This window comes from Molothrus ater, chromosome 21 (assembly GCF_012460135.2).
Source record: "Molothrus ater isolate BHLD 08-10-18 breed brown headed cowbird chromosome 21, BPBGC_Mater_1.1, whole genome shotgun sequence".
Lineage (NCBI taxonomy): Eukaryota > Metazoa > Chordata > Aves > Passeriformes > Icteridae > Molothrus > Molothrus ater.
The window spans coordinates 7,266,833-7,281,154 of record NC_050498.2 but is presented as its reverse complement, the minus strand read 5'-3'; the positions used below and the strand labels follow the sequence as shown (position 1 = coordinate 7,281,154).

Sequence of the window (14,322 nt, the reverse complement as noted above, 5' to 3'; positions counted from 1 at the left end):
GCAAAAGCTGATTTAATTCTCCTTCCAGTCCCTGCTCTTTCCAGTTGTCAGGATGAGTACAGTGTATGCTGTACAGCCATGTGTCTCCACAGCATGGAATACTTATTCTTTGCTTTGTTTCCAGGGCAATCCCTATGCTTAATCATTGTCCTGCAGGTACAAACAGCAAACAAAACATCAGACAAACAAAACATCAGACAAAAATGCTCTCTTCTTGTTATTTCTTTACTGCTGTGTTTTAGGGACAATTTTGGGATTTATAAGGACAGTGAAGTAGTAGCAAGGCATTGTGCAGACATTTCTGTTTGCAGGGGCTGCCTCTCTAGCAAGGAAAATGTGTGTAAAAGTGCCTGTCTTAGCAAGTTATTTCAGAAACACTTTTTTCCCCTCCAAGGTTATGTACCAGTCCTGCTATAAAGTTTATTGACCTATGAGGAATCCCAGCACAATTCACCAGAGTGTGCCTTAGTCTTTTCCTGACATCAAAGCTTTCCTCCAGTGACCCTTTGTTTCACTGATAGTCCCCAGAAAAAGTGGTTTAGGTGGATGTGGCCGGGACTGCCTGCCCCAGGCAGTTCCTCAGCAAACCACAAGCCTGAGGGCTGTGGAGAATCCAGATAATTGTAAAAAAAATATCCTGGAAAAGGAGAGGTTGGAAGGGGCACAGGAGGTGACCTGGTTCTGCCCATGGCTTGGAGCAGGGCTGGCTTTGATGCTGGGTTGTGCGAGGGTTTGTTGGTGGCGTTTTCTCCAGATGGGTTGGAGTCCACTTGAGAAGAAAGTTTGCTGTTTCCCCAGCCCCATGTCTGGTTTTGGGAATGGTGGCTCCTGTTGGGCAGCTCTTTGGAAAGCAGCAGTTTTGGGGCAGTATCTGAGAGACTGGATTCAGGCTGATGGTGAAGATACCCCTGTTCTCATCCAGGGTGAGCAGCTGTAGGAGTCCTTTGCTTAAACTCACTCTGGAAGCTTTATCTAGGGAAAAGAGGCTCAAGAAAAGAGCTCTGAGCTGAAAGCAGGCTTGGGGCCTCTTACATGCCCAGTTCTTGGGGGCTGTCCTTCCTTCTACTTGGCTGGAGCCAGGCATTGGCAGCAGTGGCTCTGCTGAGCTGCCTGTCCACCAGGTCAGTCACCAAGCCACCCTGTGACAGTGGCCATGCATTTGTCCCAGTGCCTTTTGTCAGTCACAGGTGATCACAGCCTCAAGCTGGTAGGAAAACTTAACTGTATTACCAAGTAAAGCAGAATAAATCATACAATTCCATTTTAAGATTGAAAAAAATCCCCTTTTCCCTTAATTTTGTGTTGCAGTTAGCCTAGGACTTTCTTTTCCCTTGTGAAGTTGTTTCACTTGGTCAGTGTGCTGCCAGGTGGAGGGGAGGACCTTGCTCTGCTGGTGGCAGGTGATATTTAGTAAGAGCTGTTATTGCATTGTTTGCTGATGGTCTTTGGTTTTGTAGCTTGGTCCTGCTGAGCATTTGCCAGCCAGTGTGTCCAGGTGTCTGGGATGTCCAGGACACTTTACACCACCCTCCCTCTCTGAAGGAGGAGAAGGGAAATTGAAGTCTGAAAAGGCTTAGCTTTGTTAGATTTTTTTTAAAACAGAGTTTTGTCAACTTGGTAATTTTTTTGTATGTTCTTTAAAGTATCTCTGTTTGTATGTCTGTATATCTGTTTGTCTTATTGTCAGATACTCTTAATACGTGGAGTTCACATCCTTGTGGTGTCCAGAGCAGTCAAAGCCAAATGAGGTGCACAAGACAATGGTCTGTGCATGGGGATATGGTGCTTCAGCTCTGCCTTGTATTTCATGCTCAAGCATTGCTCTAATGTGCAGGAACCAACAACTTGAGAGTAGTTTTCTGTCCTGTGCCTTTGGGGAAAGCTATTAAAATGGGAGATGTTCTTTAGCTGTTAGGAAATGATGCATCAAACTGCGCTGAATGGAAAACTCACTCCACAGGAGGTAATTTTAGTAGCTGGTTCATTTTACTTCAGGGGAATCTGCATCTGGCAGATGAGGGAGGCAGTCCCTCGCCAGCCTGCTTCTGTCCCTGGGGTGTTAGAGGCTGGCTACTATTCCCAAAGCACTTAGGGCTCCCCAATAGAAGTGCAAAGTGTTGCTGTTACTATCCTGCCGCAAAAATAACAGACCTCGTAAAATTTTGTCAGGGGCCTTCCTTACAAAAGGTTTAATTGTGCAAGAAGGGCTGGCAATATTTATTTGCATGCAATTTCCTGCCCCAGGGAGCTGGAGATTGTAGGGGACAAAGGACAGATGAAGGGTTGGAGAAGGGAGGCGATTGATGGAGGTGACACTTGGCACACATCGTGCTGAGGCCGTGGGTTTTGTAGGGCTTTTTCTTCCTCCTTTCCTGTGCTGGTTAGTTTACTCACTGCCTTGTTTTGTGCTTTACTGCACATCCCATGTGACCTGATAATCTCTTACCATTCCCTTTTCCTAGCCCCTACCAAGGTCCTGTCACCCTTTCTGGCAGAAAAGAGACTCAGAAGTGGTTCTTGGAAGATTGTGTTCCGACTAATACCCATTTTCTATAATTTTGTCTATTGAACTTGGGCACAGGGTGCAGTCAGCATCTTAAAAAATATTCTAGCTCATGAAATTCCAACGTGATAGCAGCTCAAAGTAGTTATTTTGAATGGTTCTCTAAAGATGCATCTTTGTTTGGGGGATATTTTAAAGGAAGAGCCTTCTGTTTCTCAGCGTTAATGAAAAGAACATTTAACTTCGCTGCTATTTCTTAGGTAAACAAAAGCATGTGCATGTCCAGGGAGAACTGGGAAGGGTTTGTCTTTAGCCTACACACATGTTGTAGAGGTAAACTGTGGGAAGACCTGCAAGCCAGGTGTGTGGAGCATCACACCTTGCTCCTGGACAGTGTGTTGGCAGCAGCTCCGCAGAGACGTTCTCGCAGCAGCCTTTGCCTGGTGCCTCAGCACACGCATGCTGTGAACCATGTGCAGCTCGCTGTGTCCAGCACTTCTCATTTCACACTCACTAAGCATCAACTTGGAAAAATCATCTCTCCAGGCTCCTTGTTGAGGCTGTAATGTGCAAAGCAGAGTAGTAAAGCCTGAAGTTAGATTGTGATATGTAGAACTGGTGAATGGTGATGACATTTCTGATGCTCATCTTGGCTCTCTGACCCTTAAGACCATGTTACAGCTATCCCTTTGCCTTTTACTGCTGGATTATTCGTGTCAAATTTGTGTTGGGCTGGGGCTGTGCTGCTGGGTGGGAGGAGGGTTGGCTCTATTTGAAAGCCCCAGCACAACTGCCACACTTGGAAAATTAAAGTGTGTTTGGAGTGGTCTCTAATGGCAGCATCAATCTGCATAATAACAATGGTCTCCTTTTGCCTCCACAGAAATGGAAGCGGTTTGGAATTTGCAGAAGCAAGGTAAGGCTGTTGGAAGGGATAAATGAACGAAATTGCTCTGTCTGTGGTGAGGGGGGATGAATGAGAGCAGGTTTTCTCTGTGTCTGGAGATGCCTGGGTTCAGTTCTTCAGCTCCTGTGCTTTGTAGTCTGGATTTATCTCTGTTTCAGATGACTGAAAGTCAGGACAAAAAGCTTTGCTATGATGGTGAGCTGCTTGGAGAGAAGCAGGGTCTCTAGAAGAGCAATAAACCCAGTGTCAAATTAGATTTAATGACTCTTATGTGTATACAAAATTGCTTTCTATTTCTGGTGTCGGGTGTCGCATCCAATAATAAGTTTTAAATTCTGGTGTATCTCCTCAAGTCACCTGAGAGGAGATTTTTTCGTGGGAAGAGCTGTATGTGGAGACCTGTGTGCTGCTGTGGGGAGCAGGCTCTGCTCTGGGGGACCCAGCCTGGCCTTGGGGTGCCTTGGCAGGAGGGGGACATCCGAAGGAAAAATCTGTTAACAGCCAAGTACTTTGTGTTTATTTTCAGCCACAGGGCCTGAAAGTACCTTGTCCAAAACTTAGGATTCTGCTTTCTTTCCAGATCCCAAAAGGATAATCACTTATGATGAAGCCATGGATCGCCCGGATCAATGAAGGTAGCAAGACAAGACTGCCTGTTATAACCTTTCTGCAGCATTTGTGCTGTTCGTGGGGGACAAAAAGGCTTTTATGCTCCTTCTAAATCTTCAGTGCAGCAGAGGAACCATAACTAGAATCACAGGATAATATATACAAATATATATATAGTTATTTAAAAATGGCAACTGAAAGTAATTAGACTTCTTAAGGAATCTGAAAATTTATTTCAACGAGACTACACACGTGATTATTTAATCTCCGGTACTGAATAGATTTTTTTTTTTTCCATTTTTGTTTTGTTTTTGTTTAAAGAGTGAATGCAAGTGATTAAGGAATACAGACTCAATTACAAGCCCGGTTTCAAAGTTCCTGCTGTCGTCTACATGGGCAACAGCAACCCACTGGAGAGGCATTTCCACTTGACAAGGTTTCTGTTTCTTGTTCTGTGACTGTAGTGACACACTAATCACAGGGAAATCAGGATGAATCACCATCCTTCATCTCCTCTTTCCCTTCCACCTCCCCTGCTGTTTGGTTTCTTTTTTTTTTTTTTTTTTTTTTTCTTCTGATTTGTTTTCCATTGAATGCTGGAGAAACACCTTGAAGTTTGCAGAGTTCTTTTTTTTTTTTTTTCCAGAGAATTATAATCCACATGTTTTGCCAGGAGTTAAGCAGCAATCCTATGCTGGTGATATTGTCTTAAAAGGATCATTCTGCTGAGGGAAAGATGGTAAATACTGCAGTTCTAGGATGCATGGTGAAGTCACACAGTTGACCTGGCTCCTGTTACACGTTGGACTATTGCAACTGAAGAGTTATTTCATTTTAAAAGACAACGTGGAAAAATAAGCAATCTGTTTAGGCATTTAATATGGAGGAAAAAAAAAAACAAAAACAAAAAAACCCTACTGTTCCCACAGTTTAATGCCATTGTATTACTGGGAGCAAGAAAAAAAAAAAAAGACAAAAAAAAACTATCTTCTGCTTTCAACTGTAGGTGCTTCATATTTGCTCTGTCTGTCTCCTAACACTAAATGTGCTGGATTTTTTTCCCATTTTCATTGGAAAACTGAAGAGGAATTGAGTTCTGCTAACTTTCACCCTTCCTGAATTATTTTTTCTCTTAAAAAAATTTCAAAATAACAAAAAAATGAAAAAAGTTTAAAAAAAAGAAAAAAATGGGAATTTGAATCCTTTTCAATTTGTCCATAGAAGGCCAATGGCTGGGCTTCCTGCCCCTTGGAAATGCTCTTTTATATTTTAATGCAGTCTGTGTATTTCCGGGCTCTGCTTCTAATTATCTCTTAATAAAAATATATTTTATTACAAAAAAAAAAAAAAAGGAGGACTTAGGAATGAAAATAATAATTTAAAAAAAGTAAAAAAAAAATAATCCCAGGGAAAGGAAAGCTTCCTAGCAGTGGTAGGGAAGGCTGAGCAGAGTGCAGGCTCCAGCTGTGTAACCCCTCTGTCCCATTGCAGCTTGTGTAATGTGTCCCAATAATCTGGGGGTCAGGTAGTTTTTCTGGGTTTTTTTAAAAGGTGGAAAGTTCACAGGGTCCAGTGCAAGAGTGAGAAATGATTAAAGCAGAAATGGGTTTGTTGGCCAGCCCCAGCTCCCCAGGTACCCAGTGCTCATCATGGGTGTTGGTGGCCTAATCCTGGCTTTTCAAATCAGCAGCAGTCGGTGTCTCGTAGAATGAGACTGGACCCTCTGGGGCATTAGGAGGAATAGATAAACCCAAAATTTTGGAATGTCCTTTGTGCTTAGATGTGTCCATCAAGACATGGGGCTGCTGTCTGGTCACCAGAGGGTCCCACAGGGCTCCATCCTCAGACCATTTCTCTTCAACATCTCATTAACAATCTGGGTTCAGGACTCAAAGAGATACTAATTCTGCTGACACACCAAACTGTGAGGAACTATTGACACCCTCAAGGGCAGAGAGCCCTCAACAAATTAGAGATGGGCAATCACCAACTGTCTGAAGTTTACAAGGGTGAGTGTCAGATTCTGCACCTGGGATGGCAGCCCTGGATGGACTGGGAGGCTGGAGAGCAGCACCATGGAAAGGGAGCTGGGGCTCCTGGTCCATGGCCCATTGGATCTGAGTCAGCAGTGCCCTGGCAGCCAGGGGGCTCGACAATGTTGGGAGGCACCAGGCCCAGCAGGACCTGTCCTGCTCTGCTCTGGCCTCACCTCGAGCTCTTGGGGCAGTTCTGGGCACCGCAACATTAAAAAGACCCTTATTAGAGAGCATCCCAAGGAGGCCCTGAGGATGGGGAAGGGTCTGGAGGGGAAGCCTTATGAGATCACTTAGTTTGTTCAGCTGGAGGAGACTGAGGGGAGAACACCCTCCCAAGGGGCAGCAGGGAGGCAGGTACCAATCTCTTCACTCTCATGCCCAGTGACAGGGAGTAGCCTGAAGCTGAGTCAGAGGAGGGTTAGGTTGGATAGCAGGAAGAAGTTCTTCACCCAGAGGGTGGTTGAGCACTGGAACAGGCTCCCCAAGGAAGTGGTCACAGCACCAAAGTTGTCTGAGTTCAAGAAGAGTTTGGACAATGCTTTCAGGCACAGGGTGGAATTCTTGGGGTGTCCTGCATAGGGCCAGCAGTTGGACTCGATCCTGATGGGTCTCTTCCAACTCAGAATGTTCTATGATTCTATCGCTTTCTTTTTTTTTTTCTTTTTTTTTCTTTAGTAGGAGTATGTAGCATGTGGGTTTTTTTAATTGTTTTTATACTTTTAATAAGATTGTTCCTGAATGAGACACTTGAGTTCATGGTGGGACAATGAAACTGAAATTCTGTACCTTGTGTAAGACCCTCGCTTTCTGCCACGCTTAAACATTTGACTATGGATTGCCTACTCCATTTGATGTATCCAGAGCTATATAGTATAATACTGAATGTGATACTATATAGTCATCATGTATTGTATCAGTCCAGGTTCAGAAATGTGTGGTTGGCCAGTCGCAAATAGTTCTGTTTCACCTATAAACTTGTACCACCTCTGCAGGTGTGTGTAACTTTGAGATGCATAACATGTTTACAGATGTGCCCAACATCTAGTCCTCCAACGTTCCTATTTTTAATTCTGTTGAGTCTCCCAACTGCTTGCCAAAAGTTGGAATTGCCTCCAGCTCCCCTGCTGAAGAGCTGGGGCATTCCTGAGCTTTAAAGTGTTGAACAAACTGGATATTGGGGCTGGGAAAATGAAGGTGGAAGAAATGTTCTTTTTCCTTTTTTATTATTTTTATTATTTTCAAAAAGTTGAAGGCTAATAGCAAAGTTTCCAGTTTGTTTTACTGGCTTTAAGGCTCTGCTCTGTATTTATTTGCCTTGTGTAGTCACTTGTCGCCTTAAGGGCTGGGTTCCATTAAAAAAAAAGAAAAAAAAATACAAAACCACCCTGTTTTGCTTCCCTGGGGTCTGTGCTGTCCTGTACCCCTGCCCCAGGTCTGTGCTTGGGGCAGTGCAGGAGTTGAGCAGCACTAACCCTGCACCTCTAGAAAGGTCTGAGTCTTGCTGAATGTTTGAGGACTCTCATCTTGGCCTAGTCCAGTCTGTCACCTGAATAGTGAAAGAAATGCTGAGAGAAGCTCGGTTCAGCGATGGGTTGGGCTGGATTCCCCCTGATGCTCATCTCTGTGGCTTTGCCTCGCCAGCGGGACCCATCCAGAAACACCCTCGGCAGCACCTTCTCTGCTGTATTTCTGCCCATCCTCTGTTGAGATGTCTGTCTGTCTGTCTGTCTGTCTCCATGAGCTCCACGGCGTGTGCTCAGCGCTAAGCAGTTAGGAATTCCTCTCTCTGAGCTCCTGTAGCTCCAGCTCCCTGGTGTTTCTGGGACAGACAATTGCCTAGAGCCAGGCAGGACCATGGAAGGAAGTTCCTCATGCTGTCGTGTAACTCACCCTGTCGCTGTCTGCAGTCCTCCCCAAGTCCTCACACAATTCTTAACTGAGCACTTATTAAAAATATCTTAAGATTTAATCTGTTTTCTGATTATTTTTGTGTAAACTTATTAAAAAAAAAAAAAACAAAAAAGAAAAAAAATACAAACTGAAATTGAGCTGTGACTAATTTAGCACATTGAAATAACGATAAGGTGTTACTGCTAAGTCTCATGTTTTGTTTTGTTTTGTTTGACTCAGAGTATTAGTACTGTAGCATAAACCAAATACAGCCTGGGAAGGGGAGCAGCAGCCTCCTGTCCTGGGTGTGCACCCGAGGGTGTCTGTGGGGGCAAGGAGCTGGCGGTGCGTGTGCGAGCAGCTGACCTGTGAGGAAGGAGAGCGAGCGTGTATTTATTTGTGCCATTGCTTGCATTACACTGAGCAAAGAAAGTTTTAAATCAAAACCCCTTCAGTATGTCTAGTATTGGAAAGCAGCACTAAGGGTGAGATCATGACCTATTTTTTTATTAGCTACGAAGATACTAATTCAGGTTAAGGCTTCTCTCTTGTTTCTGTTCCAGTTGTGAGTCCCTTTCCTCTGGTTCCCTTTCCTAGCTGGTTTTTTTTTTTTTTGGAGTGAGGATTCCTGCACAGGCAGGGGCTCTCTCCTTTCTCCTCTGGTCATTCCCCACCTCTCCTCCTCTGCCAGCAGGTTCCTTTGGGTGTGTCTTGTACAGGGTCTTGCGTAATAGAGACTGGAGTGTGTAGTGCCAGCCAAATCCAGCTTGGGATCTGCTTGCTTTTGGTGGATCATGGAGTGTTCATGTGCTCCAAGAGGTGCTTTTGCAGCTGCTCCATGACAGTGGTTTGGGGCCTTCAGTCTCTGCTCTCTCCCACTCCACCCATTTGGTGGATTGGCAAAGCAATGGCTTTCAAGCTTTGCTTGGAGTTTGGTTTTAGTTTAAACCCACCTCAATCCTCTGTGGAACCTGGTAGAAATCTCCTGTCTCTTTGACCAGTGGGTACCTCCAGGGCATGGATTCTGTCACTAACCCACTTCAAACCTTTCTGAGCTAGTAAATCCCACTTTTTGCCTTTCATAGCTGCTGTGGACTTCTTTGAAATGTGGAAAGAAACCCAATTCTCACTAGGTTGTGAGTCCAGCACCTGGGAGTGGGTGATGGGTGAGCCAGCTAGCTAAATGGAAAGGAAAATTGCTTCCTGCTAGGAAAAAAATAGGAAAAAAAGAGCTGCAAGTTGTGCTCCCAGTTGTGTGTGTAATTAGTGCTTTCACCTTCAAGGCAGTGTTACAATAACACCATAGTGTCCTTTCTGAAGTGGCCAGTGGGTGACCTCAGGGACATCTGGGAGTGATGGCATTCGCAGCCAGAGCTGCCAGTAGTTTTCCTGTGTGTCCAGGTTTTGATCTTGATTCAGTGAATTGCTGTGGGGTCCCAAGCTTTCAGGACTCTTGCCCTCTCATCCCTAGAAGACATTTCTGTCCGTCCATCAGTTGTGATTTTTCTTAGAGAGGCTGTTTACAAGGGAGCTCGTTGAGGTGGGGAGGAGAGAGAACAAGGAGGATTCACCCACTTCAAAGCTGCTGCACATTTTCACACTGGTGTGTAAGGCAGGAGAAGGGCTGGTGTGGTGGAGTAGCCAAGAAAGCCAGAGTAATTCTGGCTTTGGCCACCACCAGAGTGTTTTTCCATGTGGGAAAACCCTAGTGCACACAGCTGGGAAGCAGGAACCAGGGCTGGTGGGAAGGAAACCTCCATGGGCTGCCTTCCAGGGATTACAGAGCTTTAGAGGTTTGCCCAGTACATGTTATACTCCAGGGTCAGGCTGGCTCCTCTGTCCTGCCCAAGATCCTCTAAAGCAACAGGAGAGTGAAGCTGTGGATGTCTGGGGAGGTAAAAGAGCCCTGTGGTGGCCTCATGTCCTGGGCATGAGCCCATTCCCTGTGCTGGGACTGGAGCAAGAGTCCTGCCTGTGCCCTCACCAGGGGATGCTGAGCTGGATTTATCTTGACTGTTAATCAGAAAGCTTCGTATAACGTGTCCAGAGCTCTAAAGCCATTTTGTAAGATAGCAGTGTCCCTTTTCTACAGCCTTATTAATGAGTACAAGATCTTTAAAAAGAAGAAAACAAACAAACAAACAAAAAAAAGAATTGCTCATTTCTTTCTGTGGTATGAAACTTGTGTACTGCGAACTTCTGAACATTTAGCAAAAATACAACTTACAGGTTTCTTAAAAAAAAAAAAAAAAAAAACAACAAAAAAAAATCCCCAGCCTGTCTGCTTTCCATACGGTCTTTCCTCAGGTGCTAAATAAGGGTTCCAAAAATGGATACTGCTTTAGGAGTTCCTGCTTTATTCTTAAAATACATATTTTTTTGCTTAGGTGTTGTAAAGATATTTTAACAAGAATGGTTTTTTTTAATGTAAATAAGATTGTGTTTTTAATTTTTGTTTTATCTCCTTTTTGTCCATATTGAATAGTCTAATTTTCATTTTGAGAAGGACCCTCTTATGCCCTTCCCTGAAGACATTTCATTAAGTGTTGCTGCATTTAAGAACGAATCTACAACTGTTCATTGTCTTGGATTAATGCTGATGCTGCTGCTATAAGTAACCCTGAAAATAAGAATGTGTGATGCACTTTTGTTTTTCGTTTTTGTTGTTTTGTTTTAACATGACCATGTAGTTCCTCTGCAGATAGCTGAACCCTCCTGTAACACAGCTACTAACTGGGGGAGTGTAGGAACTGGGGGAGCTGGGGTGTAGGACAGAGGTGGACCTGATTTTGGTGCTGACCTATGGGAATTTCTATGCAAACGCAAGCAAAGGAGAACTCTTTAACTTGAGAGAACACTGTGCTTTTTTATTTTTTATTATTTCTTTTTCTTTTTCTCTCCTTCCTTTTCTCAAGCTGCTATTGGAAGGGTAGTGCAAATCCCTGAGGTTTTCAACTTCTCCTTCCTCCATGGCTGGTGATGCAGGAAAGGTGCCTGAGTAAATTGTAAGGTAGAAAAAACCTCAGTCAGCTCTTGTCTTGTCTCTGGTTTTAATATATTTGTTTTCTATTTGAATTTATCTATAGAAGGAAATTGCTCATCCCTAAAAAAGCTCTTTTGAATGCTTTGTCTCAATGTGCAGTTAACCAGCAGTATTAAGGGTTGCATGGCCTCCGTCCCACCCTTATCCCAGTGCTGGGGACCCACCAGCTCCTTCTCCACCTGGGGAGCACTCGCTACCTGGGCTTGGATGTTTTCCAAGAAAAAAGTGAGGTGAAGCCATCCACCCAGCCCAAACCTGCCAGTAAAAGGCTTAGGGAGCAGTGGAGGGAGGTCTCACTGCATCAAGGCACTTCTGTGAGGCACAGGCAGGTGCAGAACCTCTTCTCTTTATGGGTCACACCTGGACCATGGTGGGGGATGTGTACCCTGGAGGAGGAGTTTACTGGAGGGGAAAAAGGGATTTTACTTGACTATTTATAGAAGATCCTTTAGGAATATAAAGCACCTCTCTGCAAAGTGGGGTAAGAGTAAGGAAGGTCTAAAGTCGTGTAGGAAAAACACTTGGGGATTACAACTGCCTGGAAAATAGTCTACAAATACATAGGCCAGAGCTTTCTGCCTGTTTAGTTAGTTTTTTCTTTTTCAGACAGCGTTTGCTCTTTTGCACACCGAGGTGTGTGTGTACATCTGACTCAATGTGCCTTGCATGTGTGCTTAGTCTTTCTGGAGAGAGGTGGTGGGGTGTGAGCTGGGGATGTGGCCACAAGGGCCACTCCCCATCCACAGGGTTCCTTAGTGTCCCAGTGACCCTTGGGATCAAAATGAGAGCTGGACTCCAGCCTGTGTAGTGGCTGTCTTAGTTTGGGGATGATGTCCTGTGCAGTGGCACCTGTGACTTGGGAGGGGAGTGGGAGGGAGAGAAGGAAAAGCTGCTTCGCTCTTCTGCGGACAAAAAATCAGCATTGCCACGGTTCACCTGCAGAGCCAAAACATCCGAGGTCTGGAACCGGCTTTGCTGGAGTTCAGGCTCTCTGTGGCACCATGATCCCATTATCCAGGGAATTTATTCCCTGCCAGGTTGTGGTTCTTGTTTCTGTGGGGTTTACAAGATTTTTTTGTAAAGGAGAAGTTAAAACGCCTTGCTTGAAGTTAACGAAATCCAAACGCTTGTGTTTGCAGTCAGTGACTCAGAACTCCAAGCTGTGCAATTCTGGGTTCTCCATCTCCCGCCCCAGCGTGTGATGATTCTGTCCGAGTCTTTCTGTACTTCTGCCACAGTAAATGTGAAAGCTTGCTTGCATTATTTTTTAGAAATGCATTTTGCACACTCGGGTTTCGCTGAAGCTCCGTGAAAAGGTTAGTTTGAAGCAGATGAATAAAGCTATGCACATGTTTTGAAAGTTTAATTTGTGTCTCATTACCAGAAGTGACTTATCTGCCCTCTTTTGCATTCCTGTGCTGTCATTGCCTCCATTCTCTTCACCATCTCGGAGGGTATGATGTAAGGTGACAGTTCTTTGCTGACAGCTGTAGCAGAAAACTGGCGCTTCTTGATTTTTTTAGTAGCCTTTCTCTCTCCTTTGCTTTTCTCTGTATCTCTCTGTATAGCTATATAAATATATATATTATTTTTTTATTTTAAAGAGCCTACTTTAGTAGTTGAATCGGAGGGAGCGGGGTGTGCTGGCTTGTGTTTCAGATACACTTTGTGCTGTCGGATGAACCAGTGCCCTTTTTGTCTCCAGGGAGAGCGTGGTGGTGGCACCCACTGGTGTCTCCATGGGGACAGGGAGCCCCCACGCCAAGCAGCTTTGGGGAGGGGATGGAGACCAGTCCACTGCGCTGCAGGCCGGTGGCGTGGGCAAACTCGAGGCTTCTAATGACAAAATGAACCAAGAGGAATCCTACTGCTGTGTATTCCCACTGTGAGGCAGGAGGGACAGTGTTCCTCACTCTACCGCTGCGAGGCTGGAGCGAAGTCTGGGTTCCCTCCAGCCTCAGGGGTGAGAGCTTTATTTTGGTTTTGTTCTCATGCGTTAGGTGCATTGGGTTGCAGGTACCACCTTTGGAAACACGTTGCTTAGCCCAGAGCCTGTGTGCGGGAGAGTCGGGATTTTGTGACGGGAGAAGGACCCTGACAGCTTTCTCCTCCTGTTCCCTTCGCCATGGCAGAAATTTGTACTAACTTGACAGCTTTTTTTCATACAGAACAGGGCTGCTTTTCTATCTACCATCACACGTGTACTTACACACCTTCAGCAGCTTCCCAGCCTCTGAAGGTCCTCAACTTGTTTACTGGGGGGGACTGATGCCCCTCTCTCCCCCTTCCCTGAATATTTCAGTGTTAAGGGCGGTGCAAAACACAACCGTGCGCTTCGACTGCGAGCCGGGGCTGGAGGGATCCCTGCAGGCAGAGCTGGGCAGGGTCTGTCTCCTCTCCTGCCCCCCTTCCCCGTCGATAAGTTCTCATTTCGTTCCTGGTTTGTATTCCAATCGCTGCGAGGGGTTGTGCTCTACCTGCTCAGGAGCTGAATTACCTCTGACCTGCGGAGAGGGGCAGCCCCTCTTTGGTGTCGATGTTGTAGTGTGCGACCACACGGATCAGTAAAGTAGTCTTTGTTTCCTTCTCCCCTCCCCGGTAATTTCTGATTAGGTGAATGCACTCGGTGTGCCCAGCTGGAAAAGCGTTTTCCCAGTGGTGAGAGGATGGCTAGAGGAGTTTAGTGTAAAACCTGCTGTAGCTGTGTCTGGCGCAGCCCCTTGCGCTGGTGTGGGTGATGTCACGGACTGTAAGGATAGGTAATGTCCATGAGCTGTAATGGCATGATGTATCTTTACCAATGATGTCATACTTCACACTAAATGTTTAAGAAAAAAGAAAAAAAAAAAACAAAACCTTACCTGAAATTTTGTTTATTCTGCACCAACAGGTCTTCAAAATTTATCCAAATTTTATTATTTTATCAGGAAAAAAAAAAAAGAAATTTGTGTAGATCGAATACGTTAAGACAGACAATAAGTGATGTAAATTGTTGAATAAAAATTTTAAAGTTTGTGGGTGTCAGTGTGACTTTCTTTTTCACGTTTTCAAGGAGCAGCCTGGGTTTGGATCCTAAAGACCTGGCAGTGCTGGCCATAGTGCCCATGAGCTGTGTGTATGCAGGTGGGGTGGATCCAGGTGTCCTTTACTTTGTCAGGGGAAGCAGAGGGCAGGGAGGGAAAAAACCAAGGGTTTCTGTGCAGCAGTGGGGGTCTGAACCTCCCTCAGTGTGAGGCCCACCTCAATTCAGCCCAGCTTAAAATAAATAGGAAAGAGTCTGGTCCCTGCTCCTGTGATGGGGATGTGCAACCTCAGTCCCAAACACACGCCAGCG

At 45.2% G+C, this 14,322-nt stretch overlaps 1 protein-coding gene across 3 annotated transcripts in view; it reads left to right on the top strand.

The window, feature by feature from the left end:
- NUFIP2 (nuclear FMR1 interacting protein 2) overlaps positions 1 to 14,322 on the top strand; it is a 36,468-nt gene that overhangs the window by 8,973 nt on the left and 13,173 nt on the right. Inside the window, exons 3-5 of one of the 3 annotated variants that reach the window (XM_036395043.2) lie at positions 3,387 to 3,419; positions 3,991 to 4,045; positions 4,666 to 14,002. In XM_036395043.2, coding sequence (XP_036250936.1) covers positions 3,387 to 3,419; positions 3,991 to 4,043 — 86 coding nt within the window. In that variant the 3' untranslated portion in view covers positions 4,044 to 4,045; positions 4,666 to 14,002. Of the gene's footprint in view, positions 1 to 3,386; positions 3,420 to 3,990; positions 14,003 to 14,322 lie in introns of those variants that run through there. The other 2 variants (XM_036395045.2, XM_036395042.2) reach the window with 2 other exon arrangements.